The sequence below is a fragment of the Moschus berezovskii genome, chromosome 5 (assembly GCF_049115385.1).
Source record: "Moschus berezovskii isolate FMDL1 chromosome 5, NW_MosBer_1.0, whole genome shotgun sequence".
Taxonomy (NCBI): domain Eukaryota; kingdom Metazoa; phylum Chordata; class Mammalia; order Artiodactyla; family Moschidae; genus Moschus; species Moschus berezovskii.
The window spans coordinates 76,527,707-76,547,705 of NC_142464.1; the positions used below are offsets into that span (position 1 = coordinate 76,527,707).

Consider the following 19,999-nt stretch of genomic DNA (forward strand, 5'->3'; position numbering starts at 1 on the left):
AGTAAGTTGGCCAACAAAAATTAAAGTACAGCAAAGGAAAAAGGAAGTGAACACTGGAAGTGAAATTCGAATCAAACATTAATGGAGTTACAGAAGAAACAGCTGATGAGTTCAAGCTGACACTGCTGTCACTGAAGACCCAACATATGCAGTCAGAGGAACTCAGTGAGGGCAGATTCATAGGCATAAACGAGGCAAGTGTGACAGAAAGGATGAAGATTTCCCAGAGAAAGTAATGCAAGGGGGAAAAAAAGAAACCCTTCACATTAGAGAAACTCTCCTGGGGCTCGCCAGGTGGCGCTAGTGGTAAAGTTCCTGCCAGCCAATGCTAATGCGGAGACAAAAGAGATGAGGTTCAATGCCTCAGTCAGAAAGATCCCCTGGAGAGGAAATGCCAACCCACACCAGTATTCTTACTTGGAAAATCCCATGGACAGAGGAGCCTGGAGGGCTACAGTCTATGGGGTCGCAAAGAGTCAGACACGACTGAAGTGACTTAGCACGCACAGAGATGTTAGCATATAACAATATATAGTAACCATACATTCATTGAGAGATCCAGTATCCAATTTGGTGGTCTAAGACCTACAAAGCAGATATTAACAACATAAAAAAGTCCTCTTGTAAAAAATACATGGATACTTTCTAGCAAGTAAAAGAAGTTGTTGCCATAAAATATATCTTTCTGAGAATGAACTCCTTAACAATAAATGGAAACTGTGTGTTGACAAGCAGTCCTGGGAGTGGGGTGGAGAGTGAGGTGAGGTAGTTTCTCACACAAAAAACTACTCATACATTATTTCCCTCTGTACCCTCAGTTCCCAGGAGGTTTTCAGGTTTTTTTTTTTTGTTGAACAAAGCTCTGGAAATAAGAGCATCTATTTGACTATGACCCAACCAGTAACGCCGAAAAAGCTGAAGATGAACAGTTCTATGAAGACCTAGAAGACCTTTGAGAACTAACACCCAAAAAAGATGTCCTTTTCATTACAGGGGACCAGAATGCAAAAGTAGGAAGTCAAGAAACACATGGAGTAATAGGCAAATTTGGCCTTGGAGTACAGAATGATGCAGGGCAAAGGCTAACAGAGTTCTGCCAAGAGAATGCACTGGTCATAGCCAACACCCTCTTCCAACAACACAAGAGAAGACTCTACACATGGACATGACCAGATGGTCAACACCGAAATCAGACTGATTATATTCTTTGCAGCCAAAGATGGAGAAGCTCTATACAGTTAGCAAAAACAAGACCAGGAGCTGACTGTGGCTCAGATCATGAACTCCTTATTGCCAAATTCAGACTTAAATTGAAGAAAGTAGGGAAAACCACTAGACCATTCAGGTACGACCTAAATCAAATCCCTTATGATTATACAGTGGAAGTAAGAAATAGATTTAAGGGACTAGATCTGATAGAGTGCCTGATGAACTAAGGATGGAGGTTCGTGACACTGTACAGGAGACAGGAATCAGGACCATCCCCAAGAAAAAGAAATGCAAAAAAGCAAAATGGCTGCCTGAGGAGGCCTTACAAATAGTTGTGAAAAGAAAAGAAGCAAAAGCAAAGGAGAAAAGGAAAGGTATGCCCATTTGAACGCAAAGTTCCAAAGAATAGCAAGGAGAGATAGGAAAGCCTTCCTCAGCAATCAATGCAAAGAAATAGAGGAAAGTAATAGAATGGGAAAGACTAGAGATCTCTTCAAGAAAATTAGAGATACCAAGGGAACATTTCATGCAAAGATGGGCTCAATAAAGGACAGAATGGCAGGGACCTAACAGAAGCAAAAGCTATTAAGAAGAGGTGGCAAGAATACACAGAAGAACTGTACAAAAAAGATCTTCACGACCCAGATAATCACGATGGTGTGATCACTCACCTAGAGCCAGACATCCTGGAATGTGAAGTCAAGTGGGCCTTAGAAAGCATCACTACGAACAAAGCTAGTGGAGGTGATGGAATTCCAGTTGAGCTATTTCAAATCCTGAAAGATGATGCTGTGAAAGTGCGGAACTCAATATGCCAGCAAATATGGAAAACTCAGCAGGGACACAGGACTAGAAAAGGTCAGTTTTCATTCCAATCCCAAAGAAAGGCAATGCCAAAGAATGCTCAAACTACCACACAATTGCACTCATTTCACACGCTAGTAAAGTAATGTTTAAAATTCTCCAAGCCAGGCTTTAGCAGTACACGAACCGTGAACTTCCAGATGTTCAAGCTGGTTTTAGAAAAGGCTGAGGAACCAGAGATCAAATTGCCAGCATCCGAGGGATCATCAAAAAACACTAATATTCCAGAAAAACATCTATTTCTGCTTTATTGACTATGCCAAAGCCTTTGACTGTGTGGATCACAATAAACTGCGGAAAATTCTAAAAGAGATGGGCATACCAGACTACCTGACCTGCCCCTTGAGAAACCCTGTATGCAAGTCAGGAAGCAACAGTTAGAACTGGACATGGAACAACAGACTAGTTCCAAATAGAGAAAGGAGTATGTCAAGGCTGTATATTGTCACCTGCTTATTTAACTTATATGCAGAGTACACCATGAGAACTCTGGGCTGGAGGAAGCACAAGCTGGAATCAAGATTGTTGGGAGAAATATCAATAACCTCAGATATGCAGATGACACCACCCTTATAGCAGAGAATGAAGAAGAACTCAAGAGCCTCTTGATGAAAGGGAAAGAGGAGAGTTGGCTTGAAGCTCCACATTCAGAAAACTAAGATCATGGCACCCGGTCCCATCACTTCATGGCAGACAGATGGGGAAACAGTGGTTGACTTTATTTTTCTGGGCTCCAAAATCACTGCAGATGGTGACTGCAGCCATGAAATTAAAAGACGCTTATTCCTTGGATGGAAAGTTATGACCAACTTAGACAGTATATTAAAAAGCAGAGACATTACTTTGCCAACAAAGGTTCGTCTAGTCAAGGCTATGGTTTTTCCAGTGGTCATGTAAGGATGTGAGAGTTGGACTGCGAAGAAAGCTGAGCACCGAAGAATTGATGCTTTTGAACTGTGGTGTTGGAGAAGACTCTTGAGAGTCCCTCGGACTGCAAGAAGATTCAACCAGTCCATCCTAAAGGAGATCAGTCCTGGGTGTTCTTTGGAAGGACTGATGCTGAAGCTGAAACTCCAATACTTTGGCCACCTGATGCAAAGCACTGACTCATTGAAAAACACACTGATGCTGGAAAAGATTGAGGGCAGGAGGAGAAGGGGACGACGAAGGATGAGATGGCTGGATGGCATCATCAACTCGATGGACATGGGTTTGGGTGGACTCTGGCAGTTGATGGACAGGGAGGCCTGGCGTGCTGCGGTTCATGGGGTCGCAAAGAGTCGGACACGACTGAGCGACTGAACTGAACTGACTGAAACCAGCCATGTCCCCACACATCTGGGGTAACTAGGATTTATCCATAAGGCCTCGTCACTGACAACGAACTGTATGGATCAAGGGTGACTTTTGCTATCTACATTGGTTTGACAGCACATAAAAGAGTAAAACTGACCCTGTGGAAAGAATCACTGTATCAAAAACTGCAGCAGATGGCAACAGGGGAAAACTCCAGAAGAAAAAGTAAGGGAACAAACAAAATCAACCCTCTGTACTTATCAAAACTGAAATAGCATTGAAGAGAAATTGCTGACTACGTACGTAATCATATCTTCAGGCTCCTTATTGGACATCTGCACACTAGTCATACACATGGGCCTCCCAACTTCTTTGTCCAAATGTCTTAGAATGCTATCTAATGCTTTTCTCACTTGAGGATAATAAACTGACATTCCTGGAGGGGGGGAAAAAAAAACTCAGTTATAAAATGTCAAACATTAGACATAGAATAATTGATTATTCTCTGTAAAATATAAAAGGTTATTGACTTTTAATTGGCATTAGCTTATTGATGTTCCAAAAGAAATTCTGACTTTGACCTACTCTTCTCCCTGATGATCAGCTTCAGTATATTGGAGAAAATGTATAAAAATTATGCACACAACTGAATTTGAAGAAGGACAAGATGCAATGAATAATATCATGTAAGAAAATATTTAATCCAAAGCCTTCTAACATGAAAACTTCCAGATATTACAGAAAATGTATTCATTTTGTATCACTCTGTATACTGGAATAACCTGACACATACATTCATAGGCAAATAAATGTATGTAGCCAAATATATACATTTTAGATTTGATCATAAACTTTCACAAAAGAACATTAAACTATATTATTTATTTATTCCAGTTAGCACTAACCTATGACTTTTGCTTCTTCATCTGTCAAGGTTTTATTGAGAAAAATTTTCTTTACACGCAAGGTGTTTCCTGAGGGAAGGATAACTCCTGTCGTTGGCATTGGCGGTTCACCATCTTTTTGCTGCAAACTGTCCGCGATGACCAGGAAGACTCTGAGGCCTATGTTCATTCTCTTCAGAGAAAAAAGTTTCAAAATAAAAATGTCAGAAAATTCCTCTTTTTTCAGGCTAAAAACATCTCATCAAATAATAGTGAGGGATGGGAGGAAGAAGGATAGAAGAAAAATGAACCTCTCTGTTCAACATTTTTTAAACCAGCCCAGGCACTGGAATTTAACATCAAATTCCCAAGTGCCACTTTCATTTCTGAGGTCAACTGGCTCTCCTGTTTTCTAGCTTACTTCAAAACTCTCCCATTCCTTCCTCAACTCTACTACCCTGATACTGTACCTTCCCTTCTCTGAGTAGATGATTTGTCTCCCACGACATAGTAAGAAACCACCAATCTTCCTCAGTTTCTCACTGCAAAGTACACTGACCTATTTATATCTGCACCTTTTCTTCCTCTCCTTCGCTCTTGTTACAATCAAGGGGTACTGATATTCCTAGTTATTGTATAGAATCCTACCTGCTCTTGCATTACTGGGAAATTACACTATCAAGTCATTCTTTCTCTTTCTTGCACCTTCAACATTTCCCTTTTAACTGAACATATCTGATTCCTATTCACTATACTCAACTAGCATAATGGAACGATCCCTCCCCGTTAATACTTCCCTCTCACTCATTAGTGAGCATACTGCTCAAGACAGTGGGCATTTTTCCTTCATTCTATCTGACCTTTCAGCAGCATGGAACACTGTCAAAGAGTTCTTTTCCCCTAAACACTCCCTTCCTTGACTACATCTGTACCACTGTGGGCTGTGTCTTATCTACCCGCATTTCAGATTTACCCTCCTTTGCTGCTGCTAAGTTGCTGCTAAGTCACTTCAGTCGTGTCCAACTCTGTGTGACCCCACAGACGAAAGCCCACCAGGCTCCCCCTTCCCTGGGATTCTCCAGGCAAGAACACTGGAGTGGGTTGCCATTTCCTTCTCCAATGTGTGAAAGTGAAAAGTGAAAGTGAAGTCACTCAGTCGTGTCCAACCCTTAGCGACCCCACGGACTGCAGCCTACCAGGCTCCTCCATCCATGGGATTTTCTAGGCAAGAGTACTGGAGTGGCTTGCCATTGCCTTTACCTTCCTTTACCTGGGAATTAAACATTAGGCTGCTTCAAGGCAAGTTCCCAGGTTGCCTTTTCTTACCATTACATGTTCTCTTCCAAAGTAATTTCACGTATTTACATGTCTTCAACTACCACTCGTACCAAAATACCCCTAACTTTAAACCTCATTTCTCTGAACTTGAACCCTTAGACCAATCTGATACTTCTACTTGGATGTCAAAAAGATGCCTCAGATTCACCATGTTTAAACCAAAGGCACTTTCCCCACAAACTCAGTATCTTCTCAATGTTTCTTTTCTCAGTAAATGATCTCTCTATCCACACCACACCATCTCAGCCCAAGCTGTCACTATTCATGACCTACACCAGTGGTCTCTAAATGGGCATATGCATCCCAGTGGGTATATAAGAAAGTTCACTGGAATACAAGAAGAAAATAAAACTTTCCTTTATATATATATATTTGTCCAAGATCAAGGTTTTCAGCTTTACTATATATGACATATGCTGGTGACATTAGTCTAAATATCAAAAGGTCATTTCACATAGTCATAGAAGACATTTTGTTAAGCATATCATCTATAAAAAACAGTCATTTCTGCTCACTTAAAAAATCAGGAAATAATTATTAATCTATCTTAAAAATCCTACAAATAAAAAGCTTCAATAACTTTCCAGCTCACTTGTTAAACTACTAAATATATACCTTAAGATTTGATTATGAGAAGAACCAGCACAGTAATTTTATACATTCTCCAGTGTCATTAGAGTCCAATAAGCAATTAGTTCACAAAATATCTTTAAACAATCTGAAAATTTAATATCTAAAATATAAATAGGAGTTTACTAGGGAATAACAGGACCAAAGAAGTAGGAAATAACATTTATTTTAATTTGTCTTTAACTAGGAATTTAAGCCTAAGAGTTTCGATTCCAGAAACTGTGCTCTAAAAAAAAATTTTTTTAATTACATAGGATAGTAAATTACTATAATTTTTTTTACCTCTGGATTAATGGTGAAAGTTTTAGTAGATTTTCCAACACTGAGAAGATCAAATATTATTTCTTTCATTGCAAAATCCAAACGTTCCTAGAAAAAAGAAAAACAATAAAATCTTATCAGTTTCTACTGCTATAGGGATGCTTTGGAGATACTGTGAGTTTGGTCTAGACTGCAATAAAGCAAGTCACATAAATTTTCTGGCTTAGCAGTGCATATAAAAATGATGTTTATACTATATTGTAGTCTATTAACTGTACTATAGCATTATACCTAAGAAAACAATGTACAACCTTAACTAAAAGATAAGTAATTGCTTAAAAATTGCTAACCATCATCCGACAACACAGAGTTGCCACAAACCTTCAATTTGTTAAAAAAAAAAAAAGTGCAATATCTACAAGGAAAAATAAAGCAAACTACAATAAAATGGGGCTCTGCCTGTATATGTTAGGTTATCATGTTAGTGAAGTGAAAGTCGCTCAGTCATGTCCGACTCTTTGTGACCCCATGGACTGTAGCCTGCTAGGCTCCTCTGTCCATGGAATTCTCCAGGTCAGAATACTGGAGTGGGTAGCAGTTCCCTTCTCTGGAAATCTTCCCAAACCACGGCTCATGTTAAGAATTATACAAACAGTGTCAAGAATACTTGTCTGTGACCAGAAGAAGCTCCTGAATCTAGTTGGACAAAAGGAGAATACATATGAATTAATGTTAATGGGAGAAATATCAATGACCTCAGATATGCAGATAACACCAACCTTATGGCAGAAAGTGAAGAACTAAAGAGCCTCTAGATGAAAGTGAAAGAGGAGAGGGAAAAAGTTGGCTTAAAGCTCAACATTCAGAAAACTAAGATCATGGCACCCAATCCCATCACTTCATGGCAAATAGATGGGGAAATAGTGGAAACAGTGGCTGACTTTATTTTTCTGGGCTCCAAAATCACTGCAGATGGTGATTGCAGCCATGAAATTAAAAGACGCTTACTCCTTGGAAGGAAAGTTATGACCAACCTAGACAACATAATAAAAAGCAGAGACGTTACTTTGTCAACCAAGGTCCGTCTAATCAAGGCTATAGTTTTTCCAGTAGTCATGTATGGATGTGAGAGTTGAACTATAAACAAAGCTGAGGGCTGAAGAATTGATGCTTTAGAACTGTGGTGTTGGAGAAGACTCGAGAGCCCCTTGGACTACAAGGAGACCCAACCCATCCATCCTAAAGGAGATCAGTCCTGGGTGTTCATTGGAAGGACTGATTTTGAAGCTGAAACTCCAATACTTGGGCCACCTGATGTGAAGAGCTAACTCATTTGAAAAGACCCTGATGCTGGGAAAGATTGAGGGCAAGAGGAGAAGGGGACCACAGAGGATGAGATGGTTGGATGGCATCGCTGACTCAATGGACATGGGTTTGGGTAGATTCTGGCAGTTGGTGATGGACAGGGAGGCCTGGCGTGCTGCGGTTCATGGGGTCGCAAAGAGTCAGACACAACTGAGCGACTGAACTGAACTGAATGTTAAAAGTATACTGCCTTTACTGCAGAGGCTCCAAAGCTAACATGACGTTTCCCAGGATGCCTTTGAACAACGGCCTTCAGAATGTGATTGAAACCCAGGGAACTGGGGTAGAGGAGGAGGAGGACAGGGAGAAAGGAATCTATTTCACTGGTGGGATCACGGTAGCGCATGATTCTGAAGCACGTGGGGGTACACTTCCTAATTTGGCAGCTTCTTTGACTGTGGCAGAGGCAGCAGCTTTCTTTGGAGTCCAGTGTTATGGTTTCTTCTGTCCTATTAGCGATGCTGTGAACAATCTATATTGCTTAAAAGACCCTTTGGGGACTTCCCTGGTGGTCCAGTGGTTAAGACTCTGCCCTTCTATTATATAAGGCACAGGCTCAATCCCTGGTCAGGAAACTGGGATCCCACATGCCACATGGTGGTCAAAAAATAAAAATAAAAAGACCCCATTGGGTTCAACTATCTACAGTGGATTCTAGTGTCTGTACCTGAGAACCTAGATTAATGTAATTATGAAAACAGTGTTCCCCTATCTTTCAAGATACTCGGGCATTAATTAATTTATAGACTAAAAGTAGGATTATGAGATTTGAGTGCTTCCACTTGTGGGAATTTCCTTTCCTTCTCCAATGTGTAGATCAATGATTTAAACATATTTTGCACACACACAAAAATCAATCATTAGCCTCATTTAATTTTTACTTTTTAAAGCATACTTTTTTCACTATTCACTATTAAAAAATGTTTTGCTACCATGCTTTTAGATGTGTAACAAATTCTAGGAGTCTGAGTCACTCTTAAAACTTCCACGTATATATGTATTGTGAGTCAGTCACTCACCTGAGCAATGAACTGAATAATCTTCACAAATATATTGAGAGGTGTGTCACGAGGAACCACACTTCGTGAACCTTTCGGGAAAAGTGCTGACACTATGCTCATAAGACGACTAGAAGGAAAAAAGATTTAGTCATGAAGAGAGAATGAGACTAACAAAACATGAGCAAAATTCCCATCCTGTCAAGGTAATTCATATTCCTCCTCAAGGTATTTATGTTAACTAAAATTCATTAGTGTGGTTATTTATTTATTTTTATCCAAGGTGTTATTTGAAATATGCTTTAAAACAAAGGCACTCACCTTTGAGTTACAGTGTTGCTTTCACATTTTATTCTAATTACATAGACCCACAACAATCTATACAAAGATTCCAGTGCAACTCGAGACATTTTAGGATCTTTATTCTGTTTAGAAACAAAAGAGAATAAAAATAAGCTTATTTATTAAAGTACTTGCAATAAATTTAAGATCAATTATATTTTATCAATAATTAAAAGTCCTTTCCATTCCCTTTTTTATTCAATACAAAACAGGCTTCAATATGTAAGTATATGTTTGGTATATGGTAAGTAGAGAGAGCTCAAAAGCAACCATAAATAAGGAAATTGAGTCATTCCTTGTATTCTCAAAACAAAAGAGTAAAATACTAGAATTATGTATTTTCTGTTCAACTTACCTGATGGTAAATGGGTCCCACAACAATACTGACATAATGATGAAAGGATTATTCATCTTTGCATAATTCATTGCAGCTCATAAACAGTTAAAATTTAGAACACCAAATGCTGTTATAGATATTTGCACTTATGAAACAATGCAAAATATTATTGAGTGATAATACTTAAGAAATATGGAATGGTGGGTTAAAAGTATAGACTCTGAAATTAGTAATAACTAGTCAAACCTCCGGAGAAGGCAATGGCAAGCCACTCCAGTATTCTTGCCTAGAAAATCCCATGGATGGAGGAGCCGCTAACTGAGCGACTTCACTTTCACTTTTCACTTTCACACATTGGAGAAGGAAATGGCAACCCATTCCAGTGTTCTTGCCTGGAGAATCCCAGGGACAGGGGACCCTGGTGGGCTTCTGTCTATGGGGTCACACAGAGTCGGACACGACTGAAGTGACGCAGCAGCAGTCAAACCTCATCCTTGGAGACTGTTACACTGTTTGGTGAAACAGTTTCCTCATCTCTAAAATGGAGATTAGGGTACAAGGTACCCCGTACCTACCTCACAGATTAAGGAAGTTATTATATTACGTGAAAAGCACTTGGAACACTGTCTAGCACATCTTAAATGCTCAGTACATGTCAAGTGTTTACCCTTAATTTTTAGTTTAGAACAAGAACATTATTATTTAAAATGAGAAAAGTATCCACTTCAATCACAATTTGATCAACAAACCTTTTCTTCACATGAGCTATTATAAAAAGTGAAGTTCTCAAATGACAAGTCATGTAGTGAGATTTAATTGTAAAATTTGAAAATTAGCTAATAATCATCTTTATTAGTGCATTTAGTCCTATAAATTAACATTTATTTAATTTGGCTTGAGGGATTTGCTATTGTTAAAAAGTTATTTTATATGTAACAATGGACAAAAGGGAGTTTTTAAATATGAAGTAGCTGAGCCATTCTATCTTATATTTTTTCAGACTACAGAATAACAGACATCTGCTCCCTATGATTAGAAGCAATGCAAAAAGGTCACTACTGGAGCTGTTTTTTAAAAAGACAACCACTAGGGGGGAAAAAATAGGGCTTCCCTGGTGGCTCAGACGATAAAATCTGCCTGCAATGCAGGAGACCTGGGTTCAAGCCCTGGGTCAGAAAGATCCCCTACAGAAGGGAATGGCTATAATTCTATACATCTATGTATACGAAGATTTGATATAATTCAGAATGGAATATGAACTATTCAGTTGGTCAGAGTCTAAAAATCAGTCTCTCCCTCTACTGTCAAATCCATGATTCCAAATTTTAAATATACTCCCCAAGTAGTTTTTTATGAATTTGTTACTAATGTAAATAAAGTAATATATATAGTTACACATATATAGTATGTTTCTAATGTAACAACCAAGCTTTCTGAAATACTTTCTTTTCTAGCACTTAAATACAAGGTCTCAGACAGCAAAATAAGTGTTCAGTTGATTTTATGTACACTACAAGTAATACTTTCACTTTGTTAACTATATTTTCAAAATATGAATACTATAAATCAACATATAATAAAGTATATATTAAAAATCTAAGTCTAATTCACATAAAAATTCTTCTCATATAAATTAGATTATTTTATATGCTGAGGCATCTGACATGAAATAAAATTTGATTTTCAAACTTTCCAAGAGGGACTACTGTGTTTTATACAGCAGATTTATTTTATAAAGAACAATGCCAAACAAGATAAAAAGTGATTAAAAATCGTATAATTGTTTATTTGGTCACTGAAATGCTGCTATACATGTCTGAATAATGAAAACATCCTCAGTTAATCTAATCCTTAAACAAAGATACATAGTTCCCTAGTTACAGTTTTGGTCTAATTTGAATAATCAGATTACATTAATAAAGTCCAGTTTTATTAACATATAATAACGTTTTGATGTCAGTCAAATATGCTCTTGGCAGCAATCATTTTAGTGTTTCTTCACCTTTTCCTACTATGAACAAAAACAAAAAAAGAGATTTATTTAAACTCAAACCAGTAGGATTGAAATTTTAAAGTGTTGCATCAAAATCATATTCAGTCTGAGTTACTGTTTCCTTAATTTCATTGGAAAATATTTTTAAAGTATCATTTATTAAAAAAAAATTATATAAAAAGCTATCATAACAGCTAACATAAACAGAATACATTAAAACTGAAGATGATGGCTAAAGATCAGTATTCGGTATTATATCTCTCTATTAAATTTGTCTTCTTGGGGCCACATTAATATTAAACCTTTGGTAGAAAGTTCCTGCTGTGCGTGCCTCTTCTTTTACAACACAAGAAGCAGGTTTGAATAAATACACTGGACATGCAAGGCAGCAATGGGAAGGGGGGGAAAAGCCACACTTACAGGAGGTAAAGCAATACTTTACTTTGTAACATCAACACGACTCACCTGGAGAGTTTCTATTTGTTTTCTGATACTGTTGTTAGATGGCATCTAAATAAAGCAATGTGAGACAGCAAACATAAACATGAGATGCAGCACATGCATGTTAGATGAAAATAAGCACAAAACAAGACAGCTCTTCACCAAGGTCTCTATTTAGAAGAAATTTGAAATTTCCAAGAGAGTGGCTAGACACACTAGGGAAACAAATTCTATAATTTGGGCATCAAGGATCATGGGATACACCTACAACACTGAGAGAAAATAGTTAAAGTTTCAACTATCTAATTTTTCCTCTAAAAGTACAGCATTTAATTTTAGGCAAGTTTCCATTTTTAAAAGAAAAGAAGAATACACTGTAGAAAAAATATTTCAATTATTTTTATATGGCACCTACTCTTATTCCTCTCTCTCTCATTCTTCAGAAACTTTAAAATCATTTTCCACCTAATGACCTCAACTGACATAAACACAGGGGGATGGGAAACTACCAAATCACATTTGGGAGAAAAATAGCAGATTTAACATTTTCAGTGAAAATAAACTGTTGTTCTCTCATGCTATTTATGGACCTACAGATTAATGGCCATTTTTCTGGTCACAAATTTCAAAAACTAGTATGATAATTTTTTAAAAACTGTGCACTATTTTAAAGTACCTTGAAAATGTATCATATTTATTCTTATGAATCTAGAGAATAATGCCATTTTAATACTCCAGAATTATAGCCAGAAGTATATTTTAAAATATTTAAATATAGCAATATTCTTTATAGTACATTATAAGGTAACATGGTAGACCAGAAAGAACAGAAACTATGGAACTAGATGGATTTAGGTGCAAACTTGATCTCTATCAGCCTCAGTTATAGTAAAAATTAAATGAGATACTGTACTAAGAGAATCTAGCCTATAATAAATATTAATAAAAATTTCTTTGAAGAAGTAGTAGGTCTAAAAAAAGTGTTAGATTACTTTGAGATCAAGAGATTACTTGAATCTCAAAGCAAAATCAATTTAGGTAAGACCTTCATCTTGGACCAATTTTCCCTATATACAAATCAAATAAGTTGTACCTGTCACAACAGATAACTAGCATAGTTTTTCCCTGAATACTCAACTCCTTACCTCAACTATGCAGCATAGCCACAGTATATAAAACTTAACAAGTAGGAACCAAGTCATAAAATTTCTGCTGAATAGAGCCTTAATGTAAGTTAAGGGTTAATGGTCAAGACAACTATATTCCAAATATTCATGCTAAGTGGCTCTTATCTCCTTTAGCCTGGCAGATTGACACAGCCATTAATGAAAATGGACAATATGCCAGAAATGTTTAATAGGAGGTAAGGGTTCAAAGAAAACAGCATTTTAAATGAAAGCCTTAAGACAAAAAAAAAAAAAAAAAAGTTAAGGTACTGCGAAAGAACTGCAAATATGTTAGGTGGAAACGTATATATATAAAACATTCCAACAAGCAACAGAAAAGTATGAATTGTCATGAAACAAAGCAATCTTCCAGAAACACTTAAACTGTGTGCCTTAAAATATGTTGTTATAAGTTTGAAGAAAAATACTACCCAGAAAATCATCACCACCCTTTCAGTACCTAAATCTGTATGAAATACCAAAATAAGGACAGAAAACAATATAATGTATTTAATTAAACGAAACTCATTTTCTGGTTGCATGGCATAAATAATTTAACTAGTTTGACTAATTCTGGGAATTTTCATAAATAAAGCAAAGAGAATATATCAATTCTCATCCAAATATGAATAAGATCAATGTATGTATATTATGGAGGGAAACAGCCAAAAATACTTCTGGGAAGACCTATTTTTAGTCTACCTTACTAAGAAATCAAAGTATTTTTCAAAATGATATGTAAAATCATTTTTAAAAAATGTATACATAATAATGTTGTCTAGTAAATCAATCCTTAAGTGAGAAAAAAAGAGCCAGTCCTATTTCTCACATTATGATTAGCCATTGGATCAGAGATAAGTCATTTAATTTCTCTGTGCCTTGGTTTCATTATCTTCAAAGTTTAAGATTTTCAGTTTTAACCCTAACTTAGAGGAATAACAGAAAATAAAAAGCCATGTCTGCCATATTTCTATAATAAGTGAGCAGATATTCAAATATATTCATTTCTGCATCAAAACAGTATTCAAATCCAGTGTTCACATGACATTCAGATGTGGAACATTCCCATTCTGTGTCAAATATTAACTGTGTTCCTGTCCACAGAAGAAAAGAAGATCCTGTGAGATCTCGCAGCAGTGTATCCTGGGAAGATCCTTGTACCTCACAGTTTTCTTTTCAGACTGAGCATAGATGTGCCAAATACTGTTCATAACAATTAATTATCTCTTGATTCAAGCCAGAACATTCCAGGAGCTGTAACATCCATATGGATCCAGAACCATACTTCTAGATTTGGCCAGGCATAATTACACTAAATGTGCTTTTAGTGATATTTTATCATCAAGGCTTTCTTCATATTATTCAGACTTGAGCCAACATTACTGAATTTTCTCAAAAGAAAACACAAAATAACTATTTGAAGAATTTTATAAGATTAACTAATACTCTGAAATTCTAATTATAAATAGAATTTATAAATTATAAAGGAATTAATAAATACTGCTAAATCTAAGATATTATAAATAATCATGAAAAATATATAATTTTGCATTCATTAAGACCAATTAAATTTAATCAACAGTTTATTAATGTCTGTAACATGATTCCCTATAGAAGAAATGAAGTATGTATAAGAAAAGAAATATGGTAAAATATCTCTATTCAAATGAACTATAGTACTAAAACTAAAGTTTTATTATATACTGTTTAATATATATGCATGAGTGAATGTACTACAGTCAGTATTTATAGGTCAGAAATGAGATTAAGTCTTACCTTTAAATGTGACAAACAGTTCTGTAGGAAAATATGCCAGTTATTTAAAAAAAACTGTTTCTGACTGACACATAAAAGGCAGGTAATTAATGGATATAGAGCCTAAAGGTGAGGAAGAAAGAGAATTAAGATTTTTCATAAAAAAAGCAGCACTGGACGTGTAAATTATATTTCATTCATTCTCATAAAAAAAAATTCTATTAGCATTTTTCCATTTGTAATAAAAAATACAATCAGGGAATAATGAAACAAAGAAATGACAAAGGGAAATTTTTCTGTAAGAACAATTTCCTGACCTATCACCTCTACCCAAGTTAGAAATATGCTGTTACTTCTCCCTAGACCCATTACTCCTCTAACGAGAACAGCGGCCCTGGGGTCAGAGGATAGACCAACATTAACATTTCAGCTTTCAATTCATCAGGTGACTTTAGGGAGTGTGTGTGCTCCAGTTGCTCAGAGGATACGTTAAAGTGCTCGAGGTCTCACTTTCCTAACATGAAAAGTGAGGATGATCATCACACATATCCCATGGAGTTCTGAGGCTTAAAGTAAGGTAAAGAATGGAAAGCACTTGGCTTAGTGCCTGGCACAATCACTGTTGATTATTATTATACCTCTATCTTAAGTGGTCAAGTATTCATCCAATATTTCACATTTTCTCCAAGCTGCATACAAATTTACAGAAAAATCCCTCAAAGTTATTGAAGTGTATGGTTAAATGGGAAAAAAAAACACCCTAAATTTCTGAAACGAGAAGATGTAATTATATAGACAATCACATGCTTCAGAATACAACTTATTAAAAAGTAAAATTGGACTTCCCTGGTAGCTCAGATGGTAAAGAATCTGCCTGCAATGCAGGAGGCTTGGGTTAGATCCCTAGATTGGGAAAATCCTCTGGAAAAGGGAATGGCAACCCACTTCAGTATTCTTGCCTGGAGAAGTCTATGGACAGAGGAGCCTACCGGGCTGCAGTCCATGGGATCACAAAGAGCCGAACATGTCTGAGAGACTAACACTTTCACTTCTCATTATATTTAAATTTTCCTATATTCTAATATGGGTTTCACTTGTGGTTCAGTTGGTAAAGAATCTGCCTGCAATGCAGGAAACCTGGGTTCAATCCCTGGGTTGGGAAGGTGCCCTGGAGAAGGAAATGGCAACCCACTCCAGTATTCCTGCCTGGAATATCCCACGGATAGAGGAACCTGGTGGGCTATAGTCCATGGGGTTGCAAAGAGTCAGACACAACTGAGTGACTAACACTTTCACTTTACATATTCTAATAGAAAATTTAAAGCATCTGTCAAAACCTAGAATAAAGTCTGAATTAACCTACCAAATAAAGAGGTAATAAAATTAAGAATATACAGTTTTTAAAAGAGCAGAAGACAATAGGTAAAATTTCCCCTTGTGTTTACACTTTGGATATTTTACAATTTGCATTTTTATAATTCTCTTTAAATTCTACTAAAAAAAATTCCACTAAATTCACAAATCAATTATTAAAATTCCAAATAAATATGTGAAGGTTTGAAATGTTTCTCATACCAATGAATGTTTCTTTCTGGAACTCAGTTCAAAAGTAGTCTGATAAAGCATCTCCACAAAATTTTTCAAGCAGGGAACATTCACTTCATTTTTCACAGCCTAGGTAAAAAGATAATACAAAAACAAAGAAAATGGTTACAAACGTTAGATCAAACTATACAAGGATTACAAAAGGTTTGTAAGGTTTGAAATTAGTTAATAATTCCCTGAGTATCTAATGCAAGTTCCATAAAGTACATAAGATAAACCAGGTCCCTGCCCTGGGTGAACAAGCAGAGACTAGAGACAAGTGAACAGGCAATGAATATGTGGTACAAAAAAAGCTCTAAGAGAAAATTCTGTGTGCTCTTAGGGCACTCAGAATGGACCCCAAGGAAAAACTCCATAAGGAAGTAATATATACACTGAATCCAGCATCTCCTTGCCTAAAATACTATAGTAGCATTCCATGTAACCTCTCTGACCTTATCTCCCACTGCTCTGGCCCCTGCACTGGGATCCAGCCACACTAGCATCTCTGTTATTCCCAGAACACATCAAACATGCTCTTGTTTCAGGATGACTGTGCTGGCTCCTTCTGCCTAAGAAAGTCTTCCCCTAAATCTGGTATGCCTTGCTTCTGCATTCCTTTAGTTTTTGGTCAACTGTTATCATCCCTTTCAAGGTGGCGGTCTTTGCTGAAAGTTGCTCAGCCGTGTCCAACTTTTATGATCCCATGGACTGTATAGTCCATGGAATTCTCCAGGCCAGAATACTGGAGTGGGTAGCCATTCCCTTCTCCAGGGGATCTTCCCAACCCAGGGATCAAACCCAGGTCTCCCACATTGCTGGCAGATTATTTATCAGCTGAGCCACCAGGGAAGCCTGGTTTTTCCTCATCACTCTATTTAAAATTTCCACTCCCCTCCCCACTGCAGCATTGTAGGTCCCTAGCCTGCTTTACATTTCTCCATAGTACTCACCAAAACATCTGGCATACTGCATATTGTCCACATTCATTTACTGTGAGTTAGCTGCACTGGATGGAAGATATACAAGAGTAGAAAAGTCTTACCTACCCTGATCATTGTTCTACTCTGTGTATAGGAGAGGCCCTGACACACAGAAAGCACTCAATACAGATAATGAATCAATAAACAGAAGTCAACTAAGAAAGGAGGCTGGGGGTTATTAAAGTGGTAAGAATGTTCCAGACAGAAGAAGCTCCATGTACAGAGGCAGGTGTTGGGCTGAATTGTCCCAAAATTCAAACACTGAAGTCCCAACCCCACATACCTCATTATGTGACCTTTTAAGAAAATCATTGCAGATATAGTTAGTTATATTTGCAAGATAAGGTCCTACTGGAGTATGTGTGTATTGGCGGGGGAAGGGGGTGCTATTCCAACATGACTAGTGTCCTCAAAAAACGGGGGAAATACAGACATAGACAGGCATGCAAGGAGAACACCATGTAAAGATGAAGCCTAGATCAGGGTGAGACTTCTACAAGACAAGGAATGTCAGAGATTTTCAGCAAACTACCAGAAGCTAGTAAGAGGCATGGAACAGATCTTCCTCACAGCACTCAAAAAAATCAACTTGCCAACACCTTGGTCTCAGACATCTAGCCTCCATAACTGTGAGACAATAACTTTTTGCTGTTTAAGCCACCTAGTTTGTGGTACTGTGTTAGGGCAACCCTAGTAAATAAACTAAAAAAGTAAACATGGCATAAAAGAACTAGGCAACAGTAATGACGGACCAGTCAAAAAGTCTTTCTCCCTACAATCTGCTCCTCTTGATGAACCACCTTAAAAACTACAGCATACTCTCAGATACCTGGTAAAAACAGATTTTCAGACAAAGTGGAAGCACACACGACAATCTGGGATGGATAAGCAGTAACTCAATTCACTTCTAGGGAACAAATATCTCCAAACAGGTAAATACGTAACCGAACTGTGTATCCATACAATAGAATACTAGTCAACAACGAATAAACTGCTGATACATTCTATAACATAGCTGGAACTCAAAATAATTATGCAGAGCAAAAGAAACCAGAAAAGAGTCTGCAGTGTAAGATTCCATTAGTATACAATTCTAGGAAACCCAAAACTAAGTAGAGGAATAGAAAGATCAATGGTTAGATCTGAGAAAAATGTGGGGAGAGTGGTAGTGGAGATTAAAAAAGAGCATGAATACACTTTTGGAGTATGGTAGAAATGTATACTATCTTCATTGTGGTGAAGGTTTTACAGACGTATACATATGTCCAATTGTACAATTTAAATATGTGTATTTTAAGTCAATTTTACCTCCATTAATTTTTTAAAAATGAAATATGTGTGTGTGTATAAAGAATATTATTCATACAGCAGTACACAGTAAACTGAAAGTAAATGGCATTATCACATACCACACACAAACCACACAGGAAGCAAAAAAAATTCCAGCATGTCTAAGTATTCTAAAATCCCTAAATCCTATTTATATCACATTATGTTACTAGTGTATGGGCTTCCCTAGTGGTTCAGATGGTAAATCGGCCTGCAATGCGGGAGACCTGGGTTCAATCCCTGGGTCGGGAAGATTGCCTGGAGAAGAAAAGGCTACCCAACCAGTATTCTGGCGTGGAGAATTCCATGGACTATATAATCCATGGGGTCACAAAGAGTTGGACACGACTGAGGGACTAATACACACACACGTTAATAGTAACTACAAATTAATTTTGAGAAATACAATGAATTTAGACCAAGAAAAGCTTTCATTAAATCTGTTTCCCTAGAAGTTACCATGATCATATTTATAATAATCATATTTTCTAAATAACTTAAGGCTACACATTTTGACAGGTATGATGAATGTTATGGCAACTACAGAAATGAACATTTAAAAGTGAGACAGTCCTGTAAAATCTAGGATATATCTCCCAGTACTTTTAAATTCTTCAGAAGCATTAAAATGGCAGCCACCCTGTAAGAAGCAAATGCCATTAAATGCAGTGTGTTATGCTGAACTACTTGAGATAAGCATTACTTCAAGGTTGCAAAAACACTGCCTGTTAATGGTCTCTAAATCTTAAGGACCTGGGCTTGTTCTTTTAATTAAAAGACTGATCAGTGTTCTTCTGCTACATGTCTAATAAAGATTTCCCTACACCCACATACATTCAAAGTTTGGACTTTATTGTCTACTAGACTAGGAGAAAGTAAGAATGTATCATCTGGTAACTCTTTAGTGAAAAGAGACTTTTAAATACAATGTAAAAATTAAAATGGACTTACAGCAGCTACAGGGATAAGAATCTCCACAAATAAACCAGCAAGTGCATGTTTTATATCTTTATCTTTTACTTCTAAGAAATACTGAGCACATTCCTTGAGAGGGGGAAAAAGATATATTAGATTAACAAAGGAAGAAGATTAAGAAATGTCAATATCACAACAATTTCTTAAACATTCTGCAATTTTATCAGAAAACCAAGTTCAAAATCATGCTCAAATTTAAAAAGAAAGTTAATTCAGACTTGTGATAATTTAACACTTGGAATAAGGAAT

The 19,999-nt window shown here is 36.8% G+C and overlaps 1 protein-coding gene across 11 annotated transcripts in view; it reads right to left on the bottom strand.

Moving 5' to 3' along the window:
• Positions 1-19,999, bottom strand: part of FRYL (FRY like transcription coactivator) — a 271,149-nt gene that overhangs the window by 90,389 nt on the left and 160,761 nt on the right. For 8 of the 11 annotated variants that reach the window (XM_055434635.2, XM_055434636.2, XM_055434632.2 and 5 more), the window contains 9 exons: positions 19,727-19,819; positions 16,455-16,553; positions 14,901-15,002; positions 11,983-12,027; positions 9,167-9,270; positions 8,867-8,975; positions 6,504-6,590; positions 4,275-4,446; positions 3,673-3,805 (listed from right to left, as the gene is read on the bottom strand). In XM_055434635.2, coding sequence (XP_055290610.1) covers positions 3,673-3,805; positions 4,275-4,446; positions 6,504-6,590; positions 8,867-8,975; positions 9,167-9,270; positions 11,983-12,027; positions 14,901-15,002; positions 16,455-16,553; positions 19,727-19,819 — 944 coding nt within the window. The remainder of the gene's footprint in view (positions 1-3,672; positions 3,806-4,274; positions 4,447-6,503; positions 6,591-8,866; positions 8,976-9,166; positions 9,271-11,982; positions 12,028-14,900; positions 15,003-16,454; positions 16,554-19,726; positions 19,820-19,999) is intronic. The other 3 variants (XM_055434641.2, XM_055434638.2, XM_055434637.2) reach the window with 1 other exon arrangement.